The 22,145-nt window shown below is 37.2% G+C and overlaps 3 protein-coding genes across 3 annotated transcripts; all 3 read left to right on the top strand.

The window, feature by feature from the left end:
• Window positions 1-11,898, top strand: LOC146567135 (apolipoprotein D-like). Its single transcript, XM_085286767.1, has 6 exons — window positions 1-17; window positions 9,050-9,110; window positions 9,757-9,872; window positions 9,982-10,118; window positions 10,812-10,897; window positions 11,023-11,898. Exons 3-6 carry the CDS (start codon window positions 9,762-9,764, stop codon window positions 11,247-11,249), a joined length of 561 nt encoding a protein of 186 aa, XP_085142893.1. The 5' UTR covers window positions 1-17; window positions 9,050-9,110; window positions 9,757-9,761; the 3' UTR covers window positions 11,250-11,898.
• Window positions 11,899-12,265: 367 nt separating this feature from the next.
• On the top strand, window positions 12,266-15,753 carry LOC146567134 (apolipoprotein D-like). Its single transcript, XM_085286770.1, has 5 exons — window positions 12,266-12,307; window positions 12,511-12,626; window positions 13,186-13,307; window positions 14,493-14,578; window positions 15,351-15,753. Exons 2-5 carry the CDS (start codon window positions 12,516-12,518, stop codon window positions 15,578-15,580), a joined length of 549 nt encoding a protein of 182 aa, XP_085142896.1. The 5' UTR covers window positions 12,266-12,307; window positions 12,511-12,515; the 3' UTR covers window positions 15,581-15,753.
• Window positions 15,754-16,249: 496 nt separating this feature from the next.
• On the top strand, window positions 16,250-21,907 carry otos (otospiralin). The gene is made up of 4 exons (XM_085286756.1): window positions 16,250-19,039; window positions 19,193-19,259; window positions 19,716-19,739; window positions 21,466-21,907. Exons 2-4 carry the CDS (start codon window positions 19,202-19,204, stop codon window positions 21,651-21,653), a joined length of 270 nt encoding a protein of 89 aa, XP_085142882.1. The 5' UTR covers window positions 16,250-19,039; window positions 19,193-19,201; the 3' UTR covers window positions 21,654-21,907.
• Window positions 21,908-22,145: the final 238 nt, after the last annotated feature.

Raw genomic sequence — 22,145 nt, 5'->3', positions numbered from 1 at the left:
ATGAGGTGGCAGCTGAGGTGAGTATCTCTTTGAGTCTCCTGAGTTCATGTATCATTTCGAGTTACTTAAATCATACTTTATGTCCTTTTTAGAGATAGCAGTCCATGTGTGTCTTTCCTTCATTTACCCATTATTCAATAAAACGACAAAACCTGTAAATGATTGATAGGGATGGGTATCGAAACCCGGTTCTTGTTGAGAACCGGTTCCCACTGTTTCAATTCCTTGGAATTGTTTGCCATTTTTGCAAACGATTCCCTTATCGATTCCAGTCGCCCCGAATGACGTCACCACGTTGAGGAGCGTCATTTACCTGGCAGGAAACATGGTACCTAAGCGGCTCAAACGCTCAAAAGTTTGGTTATACTTTACGAGAACGGATGACAACAGGGCAACTTGCAAAGTAGATATTTCATTTAAGGGAGGAAACACTACGGATATGCAAAAAACACACGATGACCTTAAATGAATGTCGTGTTTTTAATTCTGCTCCGGACTCGTGAATCTCAACCCAGCAGCAGCGGTAACGTTTGCACGTCCTCTCCCGTTAATGCGGCAGGTAAATAACCAACAACAGTGCATATTATGTTAGCGCCATCTGCCTTATTACAAAACCTGCCATTACTGTGCATTTAGGTGACCATGATGAGAGAGACAGACAGAGTCTGGCTGGCTCAGATGCTGGCAGTTCTCGCTGCAGTCTACCGGTAGCGTCTCCTTTCAGGCCAGGATAGACGAATGTCACCGAGCAGTGACTAAGTTTGTGGTAAAAGGCTTGCACCCATTTGCCACAGCAGATGCCCCCGATTTTTGGTAAGTGAATGTGTTTAATTGTAGGCAGGGACATTACTGGATCTTCTTGTGTAATTGCTGCTGAATAATTTATGTTACACTTTGTTATTGTTACAGAAGAATATTTATTTTATTATTTTACATTTACAATTTTTTTTTTCCTGGGGACCCTGTGACACCCCATCAAAGAGCCGTAGGCTCTGGATCTCTTAAGATCTCACTGTTGGGTTTGTAAGGCCATGTTACTCCTAAATTTCTATCTTGTTCAAAGAGAAGATATAAAACAAAGTTCTAAGCTAATCGACCTTAGTGTTCTCCTTTTTAAAAAAAAAAGAATCGATAAAGAATCGAATCGTTAAACAGAATCGAAAATGGAATCAGAATCGTGAAAATCTTATCAATACCCATCCCTAATGATTGACTGCTTATTCTCATTCTAATCGGATGAGCCCATGATGATGACTACTTAAACCCTGAACCTTCCTTCCTCCAAAACAAAAGCTTTAAAAAAAACCCTCATAAATGAATTGTCGTTGTGTATAGTACCTGGGTAGGTTTGATGAGTGTGAAAAGGTGAATAGGTGGACGAAAGAGGGCTAAGGTTATGGACCACACAAGAACCAGGGAAACTTGGAGTCAGCTTCTCATATTGCAAACATTTTTTTAATCATCCCCACATGTTTGTCATCTTTTTCAACATACTTTTCATGTTATTGTTCTCCTTGGTTGCTATTTTGTTAAGCATAATTAAGCACTTGAAATGATCATAAACTACCTACTACAGACACTTATGCCTGTAGAATAACAATAACATCATGTGATTAATGACACAGCAGCATCAGTTTGATGACATTCTGTCTGTCGCTGTCAAAATGCATTTTGGTCTTTTAGATTTTTAGCCTTAATACAGTTTAAATTAGATGAGACACATAAAAGTTCATAAAGCTATAATGAGGAGGAAACTGACTAAAGATATTTTCTCTTTAGTCAGTTGATAATCTCTCCCACTGGAATAGCGTCTTTATTTTTTCTTTTCAGTTTTCTTTTTTTTTTTCTAGTTCTTTCCTACTATCCATACTTGTCTACTGACTACAGCAGCAGTAGTAATACGATGGCACTATTCCAATATGGCGGCCAACCAAACCCGTTTGACAACCTGTTTGACCGGTCTCAGCTTGCAGTGATGGAAGCATTTTATTTTAAAAACGGCACAAAATGTCAATTTCTTCTGAATGGGCAATTTCAGCCTTTTCACAAGCGTTTCGTTTAATCATACCACTAGTTTTAGTTTAACTAGTTTTTTACGCATCTACTGGGGTTTCTTTCACGGGTTGATGCGACCATTTTATTTAAAAATCGGGATTTCGGGATGTTGAACTACATGGAGACAGAGCCAGCTAGTTTTGTTTTGTTTTTTTTAACACAAAATGTTTTTTGTTTTGTTTTTGTTTTTTAAAATAAATGTTGATGTTGTAGTGATTTGGCACATTATAAGTAAAATTGAAGCACACAATCCCGTCGCACAACATCAACATTTATTTATATACAAAATAAAAATGCTTTTTTCTTTTTTACAGAAAAGAATTGTAACTTCACAATTCAACACCATTGAAAAAATAAGCAGGGTAGCTGTTTGAAAGATACGGTACAATACGTTTTTTGTTTTTTGGAAAGAATCAGTGTTTCAGAGAAAACATTAGCAGCCTCCTTTGTAACACTCTGTGACCAACCGTAGCTGCCCGATTTTCACCTCGTCCAACCCCACCAGATTGTGGTATGCCTCAGCGATGGCGTCAAAGACTTTCCTTACCGATGTCAGTTCGTGCAAGAGAGTCTCCTCACCCCTCGTTTCATTCCTTCCATTCAACGTCTGCTGATTGCCCACAACATCAAAATGGACGACGTCAAAGTCCGCACGGTGGCGTGACAACTTGTGTATTAGACACCCTCACTCCAAAAGCATATATCTATATAATTGGAATCTCCAAGAACATCATCCTAAAACGGCATTCGGGGGGTTGTTACAGTAAAATAATTTTTTTTTTAAAAGCAGTAAAATTTTCATCTGAAAATGTTGAATTTTAGTAAAAACAATGCTTTGTAGCTTGATACTGTCATTACAGACAAAGTGGACGTTTAAAAGTCTTTTGTATTAAGCGTTTGAAATGCAATATGTCTCCTTATCAGCTGGAAATATTAAAGCCAGAACTTACAACACAATACTTTTTACTTCATGTACAGGGTTTCCAAAATAAGTTTTATTTCAAGTAAACAAACAAATACATTTGATTCAGCTAAAACAGATCATCACATTTATTCTTGTAAAGGGTTTTCTAAAAAGTTGAATTTCATGTAAAGCGTTTCCAAGGCTGTTAGCCGCGTTGCCCTGTATTGAACTTACAGGGAGTGCAGAATTATTAGGCAAGTTGTATTTTTGAGGAATAATTTTATTATTGAACAACAACCATGTTCTCAATGAACCCAAAAAACTCATTAATATCAAAGCTGAATGTTTTTGGAAGTAGTTTTTAGTTTGTTTTTAGTTTTAGCTATTTTAGGGGGATATCTGTGTGTGCAGGTGACTATTACTGTGCATAATTATTAGGCAACTTAACAAAAAAACAAATATATACCCATTTCAATTATTTATTTTTACCAGTGAAACCAATATAACATCTCCACATTCACAAATATACATTTCTGACATTCAAAAACAAAACAAAAACAAATCAGCGACCAATATAGCCACCTTTCTTTGCAAGGACACTCAAAAGCCTGCCATCCATGGATTCTGTCAGTGTTTTGATCTGTTCACCATTAACATTGCGTGCAGCAGCAACCACAGCCTCCCAGACACTGTTTAGAGAGGTGTACTGTTTTCCCTCCTTGTAAATCTCACATTTGATGATGGACCACAGGTTCTCAATGAGGTTCAGATCAGGTGAACAAGGAGGCCATGTCATTAGTTTTTCTTCTTTTATACCCTTTCTTGCCAGCCACGCTGTGGAGTACTTGGACGCGTGTGATGGAGCATTGTCCTGCATGGAAATCATGTTTTTCTTGAAGGATGCAGACTTCTTCCTGTACCACTGCTTGAAGAAGGTGTCTTCCAGAAACTGGCAGTAGGACTGGGAGTTGAGCTTGACTCCATCCTCAACCCGAAAAGGCCCCACAAGCTCATCTTTGATGATACCAGCCCAAACCAGTACTCCACCTCCACCTTGCTGGCGTCTAAGTCGGACTGGAGCTCTCTGCCCTTTACCAATCCAGCCACGGGCCCATCCATCTGGCCCATCAAGACTCACTCTCATTTCATCAGTCCATAAAACCTTAGAAAAATCAGTCTTGAGATATTTCTTGGCCCAGTCTTGACGTTTCAGCTTGTGTGTCTTGTTCAGTGGTGGTCGTGGCATCTTGGCAGCTGCACGCTTGACTTTTCTCAGTTCATGGGCAGTTATTTTGCGCCTTGGTTTTTCCACACGCTTCTTGCGACCCTGTTGACTATTTTGAATGAAACGCTTGATTGTTCGATGATCACGCTTCAGAAGCTTTGCAATTTTGAGACTGCTGCATCCCTCTGCAAGATATCTCACTATTTTTGACTTTTCTGAGCCTGTCAAGTCCTTCTTTTGACCCATTTTGCCAAAGGAAAGGACGTTGCCTAATAATTATGCACACCTGATATAGGGTGTTGATGTCATTAGACCACACCCCTTCTCATTACAGAGATGCACATCACCTAATATGCTTAATTGGTAGTGGGCTTTTGAGCCTATACAGCTTAGAGTAAGACAACATGCATGAAGAGGATGATGTGGACAAAATACTCATTTGCCTAATAACTCTGCACTCCCTGTATTTACAGTGTGTCAGTAAAGGCCGACATTCACTTCTGGCCTCTGTGTTGAATGAGCCCATGTTGGGTTTGTGAATTTGACCCCTTAAGGTTTTGAAGTTGGGGATACATGCTCCTGGTGAGCATAAGATGTCTGATAACAGCTTGACATCTCAGTTATAAATGGAATTCAAAATGGTTTTGGAAGTATGACTAATGTATAATCTGACCTCTAAGGTACGCACAACAAGCCCTAGAAGACTATGGGGGACAGTTTACTTCGTGCTATAAAAACACAAACCTTAATCTTTGATCTTCCAACATTATCTTTCTGTTCTGGTTTTAGAGTCTCTGTTTATTGAGTTGTGCTTTTGGAATCACCCTGTAGTGAGACAAGGGTACGCTGGGAGAGAATATGGCATTATACAAGCAGAGTGTTTTGACTGTATCACTAGATCTAAGAAATACACCTGTTATTGGTTATTAAAAAGCGTTAGCTGTGGTGCAGGTTTAATTTATCATTTTTGCATGAACTGTTCAAGAATTACAGACATCTTTATATATTGATAGTGCAGGCATTTTTTACTTAAGTAGAAGTATAGCTGCTAACGTCAGAAATACTCAAGTAAAAGTCTGATAATGTATGGGCTCAGAAATGTGCTCAAAGTAAGAAAGTCAAAGTAGTAACTGAATATTGTGCTATAATAAAATCTATTATTATTATTATATTAGTAGGTGAGACTACAAACTTAGTCTGGTGGTTGCGCCTGATAGAAAAACAAAACAAAACAAACAAAAAACCAATAAACTAACCCCTTGTTTAGAGGTGATTGTCAGTTTGCTGGGTTTAGAGACACAGAGTGAGAGAGATCATGTTCTACATTACTTTAAAAGTGATTTTCAGAGCTGTTGATGTATGAAACAGTGTCTATAGAGACATGGATCAACTCTGTTTATGGCATTGAGTGTTAAATTGTTTCAATAAAGCCTGCAAAATTCTTGCATTCATACTGGGGAGCAAAGAAAAGTTAGACATTGGTTGTACTATTGAAAATCAGTTTCACAAAAACCATGTAAACAGACATGAAGAAGAATGTGTTTGTAAAACTAGCGGTAAAGTATGGGAACTATAAGACAGACTGTTTCTGCTATCAAAACAGTTTGTGTTGTTAATCCTGAATGATTCTTGGTCACAACATTTTATTCCACACACATTTGGAAAATCGCATAGTTTGACAATAAATATCCCAGTAAAGACGCTTCATTTCTTAAGAAATATGCAGAGGGAGTGGCCATGAAAACAATGTCACATTGTTTTCATGGCCACACCCTCACCCCAGGTGCAGAGGCCTATTTCTGTTCAGGAATGTTGTGAATACTTTGAGATTTATATTAATTGCAATTCCTACCTCTACATTTATTTTTTGAAATATATAATTAGCACAGCGTGGCCGTGCAATTTTTTTTAGTTTTTATTCCTATCAATGATATTTTCACTTGTTACCTCTGAATTATTGAATCAGACCTAGATGACATGAAATTTTCAGCAAAATTATAATTCAAATACTCCTTTAATTATTGATTATTCTCATTAATTTTCAATCATTTTATATATTTTTCCATAGTATTACATTTGAATTTAACAGATCATTCTCTCACATAACAGACAAATATTTGTGAAATTATGATACATTTCTGAATGTATTTTTACAATCTAAATATGCATATGTACAAAAAATATGTTTAAAAAACAAGTAAATTGTGTTTTACTATATTTACAGTGATGTTATGTTATTTTACCTTTGACATGTAAAATCACAGTCTACTTATGTAAATTGAAGATATTCTAGAAAGACAGTACAAAACTGTAAAATATACAGTAAGATACTTTGACATTACTATTTTTTTGGAACAGTGTACACTTCTTGTAAATAAAACAAAACAAAACAAAAAAGCTGATTGGAAATGCATAAAAAAAACCACCCTGCCTTGACTTTCGTTCTGCGAGCACGCACGCTCTCTCACACACACACACACACACACACACACACACACACACACACACAGAAAGAGATCATTAATACAAAGGATTGCAGCAGCTTTTTGGATTTTCACTCTTTGATGGATTTAATATGAACAGCCACATAAAATTCATTCCAATTTTTTGCCTTTGCTTCAATTAAGATGTGCCTTTAAATCTGTGATACCTGCCTTGTTCAAAAAGTTTACTGACATAGTAAAGAAGTAGCTAGGGAACTCAGTGAGCAGCAATACCTTAGGGACACTTTCTCAAATAAAGAGGATTTCATCATCTGCAGTTTGTGGGGAAAAAAAAAGTGCCACATTATAAAACAAATCAATTGATCCACAAATTATGGATGCAGACTCTTTTCAGCTATAGGTGTAAAGGTATACTTCATGCACTTAGCATTGGTGCACGCTTCATATAGGACCGGGTGCTTCCAAAAACAATAGATGAGATGTCGATGGGGGGCGATACACCTGCAGGGCACCTTGCTGTGCAAGTTTAAAACAATGAGGGTGGGGCAGGCTGTTGCTGAGCTCCGGTGTAACTGGCCAAGATAGGCCTAAGGGTCCGCTGTTGCTGGCTACTTCAGAAAATAGGCGAGACCCTGCTCGACTGGTACATCTGCGGGGCTTTTACCTTCTCGTAGAATTACAAAAAGAGCCAATACCGGCCACTAAAAACAACTAGCTGGCTCTGTCTCCATCTAGTTCAACATCCCGAAATCCCGATTTTTAAATAAAATGATCGCATCAACCCGTGAAAGAAACCCCAGTAGATGCGTAAAAAAACTAGTTAAACTAAAACTAGTGGTTTGATTAAACGGAACGCTTGTGAACAGGCTGAAATTGCCCATTCAGAAGAAATTGCCATTTTGTGCCGTTTTTAAAATAAAATGCTTCCATCACTGCAAGCTGAGACATTGTCAGAATCACAAAATGAGTGTGATTAAAACACTATTACCAACACTTTTGACTAGATGTAAATAAGAAGCATTCCTGCATGTTAATGCACACTGTGAACCAAAATGGCTTCCACCACTCCACGCTAAAACAAAGAATTGCTTTTAAGAACACATATGTCTGCATAACTAAATGTTGAGACACGCCAAAGCAATAAAAGTAGTTGAATTAAAAACCCATGGTTTGATTAAATTAAAACCCAGTTAAAAACACATGAACTCATATTACCTCTCTGAGCCCTGTGTGTTTCCACACATGAACTCGCATACCCCCAGCACACCTGAACGCGCATGCGCACACGCACGAAACCGATCAAACAGGTTGTCAAACGGGTTTGGTTGGCCGCTATATTGGACTAGTGCCATCATATTACTACTAGCAGCCATACTGTAAAGAATGTATTCCTGCAAAAGTGACTTTGACATATTCCATTTCTACTACCCAGGGATTTTTGTACAATTGCCCTAACAGCCAACAGAGATGGTCGATCATGCCAAACAATTCATGACTGACGAAGGAATTGACATTTCCAAGATGACACACAAATCAGAACTGCAGAAATAGGAAATAACTGATATAAGTAATTTTATCTTTTCAGATTTCAGATCTGTACCTGTTTTACTTTGTTGCTGTCTTTTAATGTTTTATGATATCCTGAGAATTTAATAGTGTTTCCACTTAAATGACCAAATTGCATCTTCATCATATCCTCCTTAGAACCAGCCTGCTCATTTACGTCCTTTGTATTGGACATTTGCTTTTGGTCTATTTCTTTTGAGTTATCTGAGCTACCATACTAAGTCCTAATGTACTAAATAGTGGACATCCTGGGCTTTCCATTGATATCTATGTTTTGTAGTTTAACTCAGGGTTAGCTTCTTACTGTCTCTGGATATTATAGATTCAACATGACATTGGTTTCATTGCCTAATAGTGTATTTATTATTATTGACAACAACTACAATAAGTCAAATGAGTTGTTCTTGAGATTGAAAAATTTTATTAAGGTTCAGTATAGATTAAAATTTCTTGCACATTAAACAGCAGCTTGGTTTATTTTTATGTTAACTATTATTAACCTTGCGAGTGACAGTGAACTATGATTTATGTAAAGAAGAGAAATGTCAGCTTCAAATAGTTAAAGCTGACAGTTTATCTATCATGTAATTTACCTAAAAAAAAAGGTACATTTTTCAATAATAGCAAAAAACACATTGCATAATGACAAAGCAAATCTGAGATAAAGTGAGCATTAACATATGAGGCCTGAATGAAAAAATGTAATCAATAATATTTAACCCTTATCCCAGTGACATTTCACAACAAAAGAATATTCTTATGACTAGCGATAAGGAGCTGGTGAGTGCTGTTTGACGTGTTGTGGAGGCCAACCTCTGTTGTTCTGTGAACTGTATATAAAATGTTTGTTCCTAGAGCTCACACACTCAGTTTCTCCCAGCCTCGGACCTTCACCTGACATTCGCACACAGCTCAGGTAAGATCTTAAATTACTTTTTTTTTTTTTTTTTTTAACAGAAAAAACACCAAACTCAATTGAAAATTTGTACTGTTTTAGCAATGTTGATATTTTTAAATACAGTTTTCTGTAATACTCACTCCAGCATTAATTTTCACTCATTTTTATCATTTTTTTTGTGTTATCCTAAATCAGAATGTATTCTGATATCTTTGCAGATTGCATTTACCATATGCTTGTTGTCCGTATTAAAATATATATTTTTAATGATTATGACATGGTGCTGAACACATGCTTCGCAGTGTCTCACAGAAAGCATTTTTGAAACCAGGAAAACAGGTGTGACAATATTTGCTACAATAGTTAACCCTCACAGAATGCAAAACTTTGTTCTGTCGCTTTCTTCTGTCTAATTTAATAAATCTGTGACCTTCTAACCATTTCACAACTAAATGGGGAACTTGCTTCAAATCTTAAGAGTGAGGAAAAAATGTATTGTATTTAGTTTCCGTTAACCTTTCAGTATAAAAGGTGATGATATTTTTCAACTTTAGAAATAGAGTGAAACACACTCTCTACATGTATTAAAAAGGCTGGATGAACTGAGACAGGTATAAATGCCGCATAACATAACTTCTGCAATCCCCCCCTTTATCTTCTAAAGGAACCATGTCTGCTACGTACCTTCTTCTCCTGCTGGTCCCCGTGATCTCAGCTCAGACTTTTCACTGGGGTGCCTGCCCTATTCCAGAGGTGCAATCTAACTTCACCCTTCAACCGGTGAGCAAAGAGATATATGCATCCAGAGTAAACATTTTTTAGTGCAGAACTCATAGCTGGGTGTTTTTTTTTTTTTTTGTTTTTTTTTTGTTTTTTTTTTTTGTTACAGTACATGGGTAAGTGGTATGAGATTGAAAAGCTGCCCGATATTTTTGGAAGAGGACAGTGCATCAGGGAGGAAAACACCATGATGGAAGATGGGTCTGTTCAAGTGTCGTACTCACAGGTGTGGGACCCCCAGAACCAGTAAGTACTGAAGGATCAGGTCGATGGATTGATGACTGGAATATAGGTTAGATGGACTGATACTATTCATTTGTCCGTAGAGTTAGATAAGCTGGGGAATTTCCACTCAGTGGGGGAGGTCTCCTACACTCTACTCCTAAGTTCACGACACAGTCAGCCTTTATTACTTTAAGGGCAGAGTCTCTACAATAGTTCTACATTCTATGTTAACACATTTCTAAACTCTAAAATCAGCTAAACATTCTACATTTAGCATAAAGGAGAATAACGCAGGGAAAAGCTAGTATACTTCCGCCTGCAGATATCAAAAAATCCTTTTAACTATAAAAACAAAGAAAAAAAGTCTAGTTTCTTGCAGTAGCATTAATGTTGTTGAAGCAATTGGCCGCTGGTAATAGATGGCTAATAATGGATGTGTTTGTCTGCAGGGTGAAACCTTGAACTTTACTTCTAGTGACTTTTCTTTGGATTTGTTCCGAGTGTTGATTTAATGTTTGCACAAGTATTTTTCTTCTGAAGAGCTGGGTTGAGTATGAAAAAATGCCATGTAATCTATATTGACAAAAGGCTTAGTGGTGACACACCTCAAGTGAAGTTTTGATTAGGAGCAAATGCACTAGAGACAGACCTTGGTATGATAAGAGATATGACACAATGAATAGATTGATGAAATCGCATATTTGTCTCTCTCAGTCAGGGTAAAAGGTGGTACCTGGAAGGGACAGCCAAAGTTATAGACCCACAAGAACCAGCCAAGCTTGGAGTCAACTTCTTGTCTTGTAGGTACCTCCTTTATCATATATATATATATATATATATATATATATATATATATATATATTTGTTTTAACTGTTACAACACTCCTTTTAACATTTTATTTCTGTTTCTGATCTTTATTCCCAGTTCTTCCTTACACCCCATACTGGGTTCTGTCAACCGACTACACCAACTATAGCATTGCGTACTCCTGCAAAGATGTCTTTGGGATCTTCTACTTTGATTTCGCCTGGATTCTTGCGCGGTCACCTTCTTTGCCTCCACAGATGGTGGATCAGGCCAAGCAGATGCTGATCAGCGGGGGGATCGACATTTCCAATATGACTCCCACAGATCAGAGCTGTAGCGTTTAGCAAGAACTGGCAGAGATGTTCGGTTATTGTAGAGTGTGTTTTTCTCTCTGAGGGTTTTTTCCTTGATTACCTACGCCTGTAACTTTTTACATGAGCCTTTGTTTTTAAAAAGTACATTATTTTTGTGTTTTAATATGTTTTGCAGTTAAACGATCATCTCATCGAGCAAAAGTTATTTCCATCATGATTCATCTTCATGTCACAGTTCTTCAAAAATCAAAGTGCTGTCATACAGACATGAACACAGAAATGGTTTGAACTCTGTGTGAGCCGCCTGATAGTTGGAAACTATTCAGTAAAAGCTGTCCTATTTTTAAAGGTTTTGGATTTAATCAACTAAAGAGTGTTTGCATATCCTTGATTGCATGTAATAATCCATGAAACATGCTGTACTTGGTGTAGGAAAAACTTTGCTAAGATTCTGCTGGCATTAAAGATGAACCGATTAAACACTGGCTTGGCTTACATTCATTATAACTGTCATTAAATGAAGAAAATGCTATACGATCCTGACCCACAGTGAAATAATTGAGGGGCATTTTATTTTTAATAAAGAAAAAAGTATTTGCAATTTCACTGTAATAAAGTGGAAGAAATATCACACATAAATCATCTTTGTTCCTAGCCTCAAATCACAATAAAGCGGTACAACTGAAGAGCCAGCAGTACTGATTTTCAGCTAGTTATTTTATCTGTAAACCATTTAAAGGTGATGAAGAATAATATCATTTATATAATTTCCCTCATTCCAAGGTGGCATCTTCAGGTGTATGACAAACAATTCAAATGAAAATGATAAAGAAATAAATCAGCTTAATTCGGGGATGAACCCAGCATTAACACAGCGGTTCCTGAATGAATAACGACATTCATCCTTTCTCACAGTGACAGCACTTTCACCATACAGGAATGTGCGCATGATTACAATTAGTTAAACAGATGTCCTTATGCTGTCCGAGTGACGTAATGCGAAGGCTGACCTGTGTTTGTCTGGAGAGCTCAGACAGTGACCGAGAGCTCAGCCTCTAACTTCCACCTGACATCTGTACAGAGCTCAGGTAAGAACGCTTTAATAACTTTAATAAAATGGAAATACAACAAACATCTTGAGCATAAAGATTTATGTTTTAATACCCATAGTGTATCTTTTTACTGAAATTCTAAGTATATTATTAATGCAGCTCTTGCATTATTGCTACTGAAAATATACACTCCTGCAATAGCTCTCGTCTAATGTAACTTCTACCCTAATCTCCTGAAGGAACAATGTCTGGTGTGTGCTTTCTCCTTCTGATGCTCCCTCTGCTATCAGCTCAGACTTATCACTGGGGTCCCTGTCCTACTCCGAAGGTGCAGCCCAACTTTAACCTTCAGCAGGTGAGTACAAACTAAGGCATACACTCCTATAATGGCTTTCCTTCTCCGCCTTTCAGTGAAATCCATTAAAAAAAATTTACATATAAAGACCTCCTAAATATAAAGGCTCCTAAATATATATATATATAGCTGAGCTACTGGGACCTTATAACTACAGTCGTCCTCTCTGATCATCTGATTGGGCTCTTTTACACCCTCTCACACACCCTCTTCTTTTAAATCTAGAGGCTATTGCAATTCTAAACATTGGGTCAGCCTTAGCCTTCTGAAAATTAATTTCTATAGGTTAGCATTTCCTCAAATTTATTCCCAATATTTTTGGCTTTTGTTCTTCTAATATGTATTTATGTGAGTGCGTATGCAAGAATGAGTGTAAGACCACATGTCTGACCGTGTTTTTTGTGTGCTTGAATATGTACACCTATCTTCAATGTGTGATTTTATGCAAACTGTGAAGCATTTTCTAACTGTGTTTTATTTAATGATATACAAATGAAATAATTATAATTATTAAACAAAGAGTTGCACAGATCTAATGACTTGCCTATGGTTGTTACAGTACCTGGGTAAATGGTATGAGATTGAGAAGCTGCCTGCTCCCTTTGCAAGAGGAAAGTGCATTGAGATAAACTACTCCATTAGGAGAGATGGGACCATCCAGCTGCTGACCTCGCAGATCTAGTAAGTACTATAGCAAAGGATTCTTATTGTTGGTTCGCTTGACACCACATTTCTCTGCAACTTCCATTTTTCTTTTAGCATATACTCTTTTGAAGGAATATTGATACCACTGAAAAGATATCACTCTCATTTGTATGGTTGATATGATGCTGGAGACAAAAATAATTCTACTGTTTCTGGCATAAAAACTGTTGTCTGTGTAAAGAATCAGAAAGAATGCTTTGTTTCAAAACTCATTGTACCAAAAATCATGTTCTTCTCTATGTATGAAATATGTCTGTATATAGTCCCAGATTCAAGAAAGTAAACAGCGTAAAAGTGCTTTAAATCTAAATCCTTTGTTATGGTCAGCAATGGGCAACTCCTCTTATTTGAAAAAAGATTCTTGTTTGAATTAACGTTGCACAGGACTTTTGCCGTTTTAGTTTGCCATGTTGCCACAGTGACAAACTTCTCCCAACTTTGATGCAAGTAATGAAAAAGACAACCAATAGGAGCACAGTATATTGGCGACTCACAGATGACAGAATACAATATAAATTTGAGGATTACTTTCAGAGATTACATCCAGAGCCTGGAATGACAAACAGTTAACCATCGGCTTTAAGTGACAAGTGATGAATAGGTAAGCCAACCCTGAAAAGGAATGCTATTTACATCAATGCACAAGTGAGTGTTAAACATAGGCAAAAGGCATGTGAAACATCAAACAAGTAAAACAAAGGTGATAAGGTCTAAGAGTCAAACATTCCAGGGGATAGGCAACTGCCATCTGGTTATAGGTATTATGACCAGGATGTTAAAAGCAAAAGATTCCACGAATAGTGAGTCTGTCTCAGTTTCTAGCGTGGTTAGGAAGATACATCTATGTTCAAATCAAAGGGCTTACAGCAGTAGCTCAAAGCACACCTTGGTCCAAGCCATGATGATGGGTGATTTGATTTTTTTGTGAGTTTTTTTAGACTCCTTCAGGGTGTGTATTGTATGATGAGCAAAAAGTAATAAAGCTGACACTGACCATGGACAACTGACCTAAAGCTGATTGCCGGCACACCCGAGGTGGAGTTTACCTACATGAGGGATTCTGTCTTTCTGTCTGCCACGCCTCCAGCAGCAGATTTTATAATTAGTTGAATTAATAGTTAGTCTGTTTGAAATCTTTGTTGACATATTTTTTCATTTCAGCAAAGATAAGAAGAGGCATGCAGAAGGGACAGGTGTAGTTTCAGACCCACGAGAACCGGCCAAACTGGGAGTCAGTTTCTCATATTGTAAGTACTTATTATCCTTATTTTATCAACTATTTGATGAAACGTTGCAGTATTCCTGCTTTACTGAGATCAAATTGTACGAAGTCTGGTGGTCCTTTGAAATTACATCTTGACATTTGTATTTTTTCACTCAAACACCTTCTGTTGGCTATAATTTGGAGCTGTCCAATACTTTAGTTGATGACAATATAGTGTGAGATTGTGAGTATACTGACATGCTGATACAAGCATTTGCCTTAAAGCACTGTGATACTGTACAGTTTTAATGTCATGGCTGTAGCCGGTCTTATTTATTGAACCTGTTGTATCATCATGATGTTTTAATTTTGTAATTACCTTGACTAATTTATCAGTGGGCTGATTTTATCAACTCATATTACATATTTGCTGATCTATCAGTATTAGCATTTTAGCCAATAAAAGAAACACCCTTGGGACTTGCTATGAATGTTGATGTTGCTTGTTTCTTCCACCATGCTATGTCCCTGTTTGAAACAAACTCGAAAGCCACAAATAAATCAACCAGCAGATCAGAGCAGAGGCAAAGCATAAATAGTTCAATAAAAAAAAACTACACAAAATCTGTTTGTTTCATTTGTCGGAGAAAAAGAAAACCAAAAGCAGATTTTTAAGTCACTAAAAATCATATATTTGTCAGGCTCCATAATATTACACATTTAAGTTGGATCAGTTTTATTCAGAAAATCAATATAGAGATTCTCCTTTGGAAAAATGTTTGTTTTTTATACATTTTTTTCCTCTTTGTTCTCAGTCACTCCATATGTGCCATACTGGGTTCTGACTACTGACTACACCAGCTTGTCTGTCGTGTACTCCTGCACAGACATCCTTCGCATATTTCATTTCAACTACAGCTGGATTCTTGCCCGGTCGCCCTATCTGCCTCCAGAGACTGTGCATTACGCCAAACAGCTGCTAATTGATGAAGGAATCGACATTTTCAGGATGACACACACAGATCAGAACTGCAAGGATAAATAATAACCAATAGACACGTTCAGTTATTCCTCTCTTATGAACTCATCCCACTTCAATATATCTGTTTTTAATTGTTGCTGCCTTTTGAAAAGACATGTAAATTCTAAATAAAATGATCACTAAGTTAAAGTGTTAAAATTGTACAAAGGAGTTAGGTAACCCATTATCTATTAATTACTCCAAGAAAAAAATTATTTATTTATTTATATATATATATATATATATATATATATATATATATATATATATATACACACACACACACATATATATATATATACACACACACACACATATATATATATATACACACACACACACATATATATATATATATACACACATACACACACACACACATATATATATACACACACACACACACACACACACACACACACACACACACAACTCAAATATACAGGGAGTGCAGAATTATTAGGCAAGTTGTATTTTTGAGGAATAATTTTATTATTGAACAACAACCATGTTCTCAATGAACCCAAAAAACTCATTAATATCAAAGCTGAATGTTTTTGGAAGTAGTTTTTAGTTTGTTTTTAGTTTTAGCTATTTTAGGGGGATATCTGTGTGTGCAGGTGACTATTACTGTGCATAATTATTAGGCAACTTAACAAAAAACAAATATATACCCATTTCAATTATTTATTTTTACCAGTGACACCAATATAACATCTCCACATTCACAAATATACATTTCTGACATTCAAAAACAAAACAAAAACAAATCAGCGACCAATATAGCCACCTTTCTTTGCAAGGACACTCAAAAGCCTGCCATCCATGGATTCTGTCAGTGTTTTGATCTGTTCACCATCAACATTGCGTGCAGCAGCAACCACAGCCTCCCAGACACTGTTCAGAGAGGTGTACTGTTTTCCCTGCTTGTAAATCTCACATTTGATGATGGACCACAGGTTCTCAATGGGGTTCAGATCAGGTGAACAAGGTGGCCATGTCATTAGTTTTTCTTCTTTTATACCCTTTCTTGCCAGCCACGCTGTGGAGTACTTGGACGCGTGTGATGGAGCATTGTCCTGCATGGAAATCATGTTTTTCTTGAAGGATGCAGACGTCTTCCTGTACCACTGCTTGAAGAAGGTGTCTTCCAGAAACTGGCAGTAGGACTGGGAGTTGAGCTTGACTCCATCCTCAACCCGAAAAGGCCCCACAAGCTCATCTTTGATGATACCAGCCCAAACCAGTACTCCACCTCCACCTTGCTGGCGTCTGAGTCGGACTGGAGCTCTCTGCCCTTTACCAATCCAGCCACGGGCCCATCCATCTGGCCCATCAAGACTCACTCTCATTTCATCAGTCCATAAAACCTTAGAAAAACCAGTCTTGAGATATTTCTTGGCCCAGTCTTGACGTTTCAGCTTGTGTGTCTTGTTCAGTGGTGGTCGTCTTTCAGCCTTTCTTACCTTGGCCATGTCTCTGAGTATTGCACACCTTGTGCTTTTGGGCACTCCAGTGATGTTGCAGCTCTGAAATATGGCCAAACTGGTGGCAAGTGGCATCTTGGCAGCTGCACGCTTGACTTTTCTCAGTTCATGGGCAGTTATTTTGCACCTTGGTTTTTCCACACGCTTCTTGCGACCCTATTGACTATTTTGAATGAAACGCTTGATTGTTCGATGATCACGCTTCAGAAGCTTTGCAATTTTGAGACTGCTGCATCCCTCTGCAAGATATCTCACTATTTTTGACTTTTCTGAGCCTGTCAAGTCCTTCTTTTGACCCATTTTGCCAAAGGAAAGGACGTTGCCTAATAATTATGCACACCTGATATAGGGTGTTGATGTCATTAGACCACACCCCTTCTCATTACAGAGATGCACATCACCTAATATGCTTAATTGGTAGTAGGCTTTCGAGCCTATACAGCTTGGAGTAAGACAACATGCATGAAGAGGATGATGTGGACAAAATACTCATTTGCCTAATAATTCTGCACTCCCTGTAGAGAAAGTTGAGGAACAGGTAAAACAAAGACAAGAACATGAAAAAGTGCCTAAAAGGCAAATAACTACAACACTGAGGAAAAAAAGATAGAGGAGATGCTAGAAAGATGATATCATGATGTACATTACTCTCTGAACTTCATGTTTGCATATTGACACTAGAGTGGATCATTTTCCTTGGTGATGAAAAAAAGGTTCTGTGTATATTACAGTTACTCTTTACAACCATCATTAATATATTGAACATTCTATTCTGATTCACTCTGATTGGGGAAATGCAGTATTTTCAATAAATTTTTAGATTTTAAGGGTTACCGCTGACATGATTTATATAAAGGGGGGAAGTATCACTTTTATATAGTCGACAGATTATTCTTGCAGCACAGTGATGCAGGGGTTTCTTTGTGGCATGAAAACATCACAAAGATGTTGCTTTAAAGACATTATAAATGAATGTGCATGTGAATGCCTGCCTGTTTCTCTGTGTCAGTCCTGGGATTGAGTGGCAACCAGAACTAGCCAACTCTGAACTGGCAGCTGAGACATGGACTGAGAATTGTGTCTGGATTAGTGAAGAAGGCACCAGACGCGTAGCTTGTGGGGCTGTGAGGATGCCATTTAATTTTAATGGTGACAATTTTATTTGTCAGGTTTAAGAATGTGGATCCAGCAAATATTTGGCTTCATCCTTAAAAATGTGACTAAAAAAAAAAAAAAAAATGTTTGCAGATTACCAGTTCATTGACTATTTATACAGGGAACTAAATATTTATTATGGGGAACCAAATGTTACTGCTCTACTAAAAGAGTCAGGAGAGATTTACACTTGTGGCCATTCATGCTGCCTTTTCTCTTTCCCAGTTTTTGTTTGGGTGTTTTAATCAGAATTTACACCTCAGTTTACATTACAGTTGCTGCAGTAGGTTTTGTTGGGGTAAAATGTTTATCTGTTTATCAAAAAAATGCTTGTCTGTTTATTTCTATAAACAAAGAATAATCATTTAAAAATAATAAAAGCCATTCAGCTCAGCTCTACTTTATCAGAAGTAAAACTGTTTTACAGCATTAACTATTAGACTCGATCAGTAGCAGGATAGACAGTGGTGGTCCAGAAGGACCAACTTGCTATTGTGTTCAATTTTTTACTTTCCTCCCAAATTAAACAGCTATAAATGAGCCTGAAATTCAAAACAAATCAAACTACTTCTTCTTTTTCTTTTTTTAGTAGGTGCGATGTGTACACAGCTGAGAGAAATATTTGTGAAAATATGAGGACAGCTCCCCTCTGAGTACACAGGGTACAGTATAATCTGGGCAAGGCCTGGCGGGGTTATGTGCTTGCATGTGTGTGTTTGCTTAAGTGTGTTTTTGGAGGTCGGCTGCCTCTTCCTTCACTGAGCCCCTCACACCACAGACCTCAGTGAACCAGCAGAAGATCAGCAGCATCTCATTGCACGGCTTCACAGACTATTCACAGGTAAACAGCTGCAGAGTTTGATTCTGGTTTCAGAAGATTTCTAGTATATATATCAAGATATTCACTTTATTTAATGTTTAAGAGATTTCACTTTTGCAACATAGATAAAAAAACAAACAAACTACAGCATTGGTGTGCATTTTCTTCATTTAGGAGGGCGACATGAAGCTGCTGGTGTTGCTCGGTATTGTCTTCTGCCTCTTTGCCTGTCATCTCAGTGGTGAGTTTTTCTTTTTTTAATCCACAGAAAATATGTTCCCTTGAATTCAAGAGTTGGTGTGTTGTAGCTAAAGTTGAGTTTATTCATGCAGTGCAAACATTAATAAGTTTTAACACTAAGTTTGATATATGTACATGTAGAAATGTCGGTGAAAATAGCTGGAAATCATGTGATGTAACAGTGCTGCTGGAGAGGATTTGTTTTGTGTACAAAGAGGACTCTGACTGAGTCTCCATGATGAATTCCTTCTGGTTTAGTCTGTTTGTGCGTGTGTGTGTGTGAATAGTTAACAATAATATTTGAGGAGGCAGCAGGTATTTGTAGTCCCCTAGGAAAAAGCTCTCTTTTCCAGACCTGAATCCCATCTTTGTGCTCAAGGAATGCCTGAAATGTTAACTTTTCCCCCCCTTCTCCCTCTCTCCCTTCCCCCCTTCCTTCTCCATCTCCTCATTGCAGAGGCCAGGATCATCCCAGAAGGAGGTAACTTTTCAAACTTCTTTTAGACGTCTTCAGACATATAAAAAAGCTCAATGAACTTTGCATACATGCTGTACATCAGAAGTAGCCAAATGCGGCCGGTGAATCAAACCCTGCATTCTCTTTGAAATATATGTCCTATCATTATTATTATTATTATTATTATTATTATTATTATTATTATTATTATTATATCTGCATCAAAAGTTTTCTATAACTTTTCACAACTCTTCTGTAGATAACATTACAAGTACATGGCATATAATGTTTACAAATAGGAAAATGAACTGCTACATTTTTTTTATTTCAAATAAATATTGGGAAGCATCCATAAATTAGTCAATGTCTTTTGGTCAAATGAGTCATGTGGACTCAACACCAGGTTCATCATGAGGGTTATTTGAAGACATTCAGTTTTTTTCCACAGCCTTTTATAGCACTGAGCTCGACTCAAAGCAACTATGTCAACAGGGAGCATTCGCACAAAGGAAAGCCATTCATGTATATTTGAATTTCCTCCCCACACACTGTTGTTGGAATACAAGAATACAAAGGAGAAAGGGCGCGTCAGCTATGCTTGTCCTTAAATACTGACTCACATGACAGATGCTAAGTAATTATTTTCTCACATGTAGGCTCCAACAGCGGTGAGTGACCTCTGAGACTCTTGTGACCCTACCAAGGAAAAGAATTTCTCCACAGTGATATAAGCCTTGCTTATAAATGGGTGGATGGGGTGGTAACAGTCTTCAAATGGAATCTTAAAGCAACTTTAATAAACTAGAACACTTTTAATGCTAAAAAAAATCAGGATGCATAGATCAGGTATTTATTTAGAGAGAAATACTAGAGACAAATCATATTAGTTAATAATTTGGTCTTTTTAGCCTTTAAAAGGAGCGTTGATATGACATGCACATTTTTTTTTTATAATAATCTCTTCAACTCATGACTTGTAGGAATTTATTCTACAAACTAACATTCAATTTTCATTTTAAACAGGCTTCTACCTGGACACCTGAATTAACGTTTGCATTTAGCAGCAAGAGCAAATATATGATTTTAAATGCAATAAAGATGTTTCTAATGAGCTATAATGTTGGTTGTATCTCTCTGAGAGTGGTAAACACCAGTTCTCCCTTCCCACTATCACCTGTTATTTTTGCTCAGAGGGGGTCATCTGATTGTTGGGGGTTTTGCTCTATTGTTGCAGGGTTTTTTGTTGTTTTTTTACTTTAAAATATGAGGCAACTATTGTTGTTATGATTTGCCAGTGTTTAGCTGTCAAAATAAAGCTTTTACACTTAGGATTACCTAATACAATACCATTGTTCTGTGATTGAGTTGGGACAGCAACAAAACCCTTTGCTGATCTAAATACCTGGTGGAAATGAAAGCATTGTAAGAACCACATTTTCCATAGAATATGTTAAATAAGTCAACAAAGGCAATGCCTGTGCAGCGTTGTGGTTCACTTTGTTCTCTGTGAAAAATAAATAGCCATTGCCTCTCTTTTCACTTTCATATGTGGGAAACGGTGCCTGTGATATATCAGGAGTTAAAAACACCTGGTGCTTTTCTGAATGTGTGAATATGAACTACTACCAAAAACTATATTTACTACAAAATATCATCAGTAAATCCCTAACATGATACTTTATGGTCTGTAACAGCATCTGTTTGAGACTGTATGTACCCTGTCCTTTCTGACATGCCATGTGTCTTTCAGTGCCTTATGATGAACCACCAGCTGTTCCCTACTGGCCGTACACCACCTCTGACTTCTGGAACTACATTGAGTACTTCAGATCCATCGGTGCCTACAACTACATCAATGAGATGGCCCGGGCCTTCTTCGCCCACCAGCCCATAGGAGACACTCTAGGATATGAGACCAATGCAGGACATGAACACTAAGAGAGGAGCTAGACCCAAAAGAGAGAAAAAGTAACAAGAGCATGACATGAAAAAAAAAATGTTATCATGAGGGTTTATTAAAGGGAAATAAGGAAATTATTATAAATATGAAACAAAAGGGGGATGTGAAAAGGAACACAGATTTTTTTTAGTAGCTTAGTCACATATATACAATAGAATTAGACATAAATAGCCCTCTTAATGTCATATAAAGTGCCACAAATAAATAAACAAACCATTCTTCAAATATGTAATGGAGTCTGAGATTTCTTTTAGTCTTTAGAGATCTAGTATTTTCTCTATACTATTGCTATTATTATTATTATTATTATTATTATTATTGTTATTATCTATTTATTTGTTATTATTGTTGTTGCCATTTTTGCTTTAACAAGAGGCTTACAAAAAGACTCAAAATTTGCGATCACTATTTATAGTATATTTTGCAGGCTGTCAAAACAGGACTTAAATGGAGCAAACCGCACTTACCGT

This window comes from Mchenga conophoros, linkage group LG9 (genome assembly GCF_057382185.1).
Source record: "Mchenga conophoros isolate Kocher_MC1m ecotype Shallow Benthic linkage group LG9, M_conophoros_male_GT1.1, whole genome shotgun sequence".
In the NCBI taxonomy this organism is placed as follows: Eukaryota; Metazoa; Chordata; class Actinopteri; order Cichliformes; family Cichlidae; genus Mchenga; species Mchenga conophoros.
This window is presented reverse-complemented; position numbering and strand designations above follow the sequence as displayed.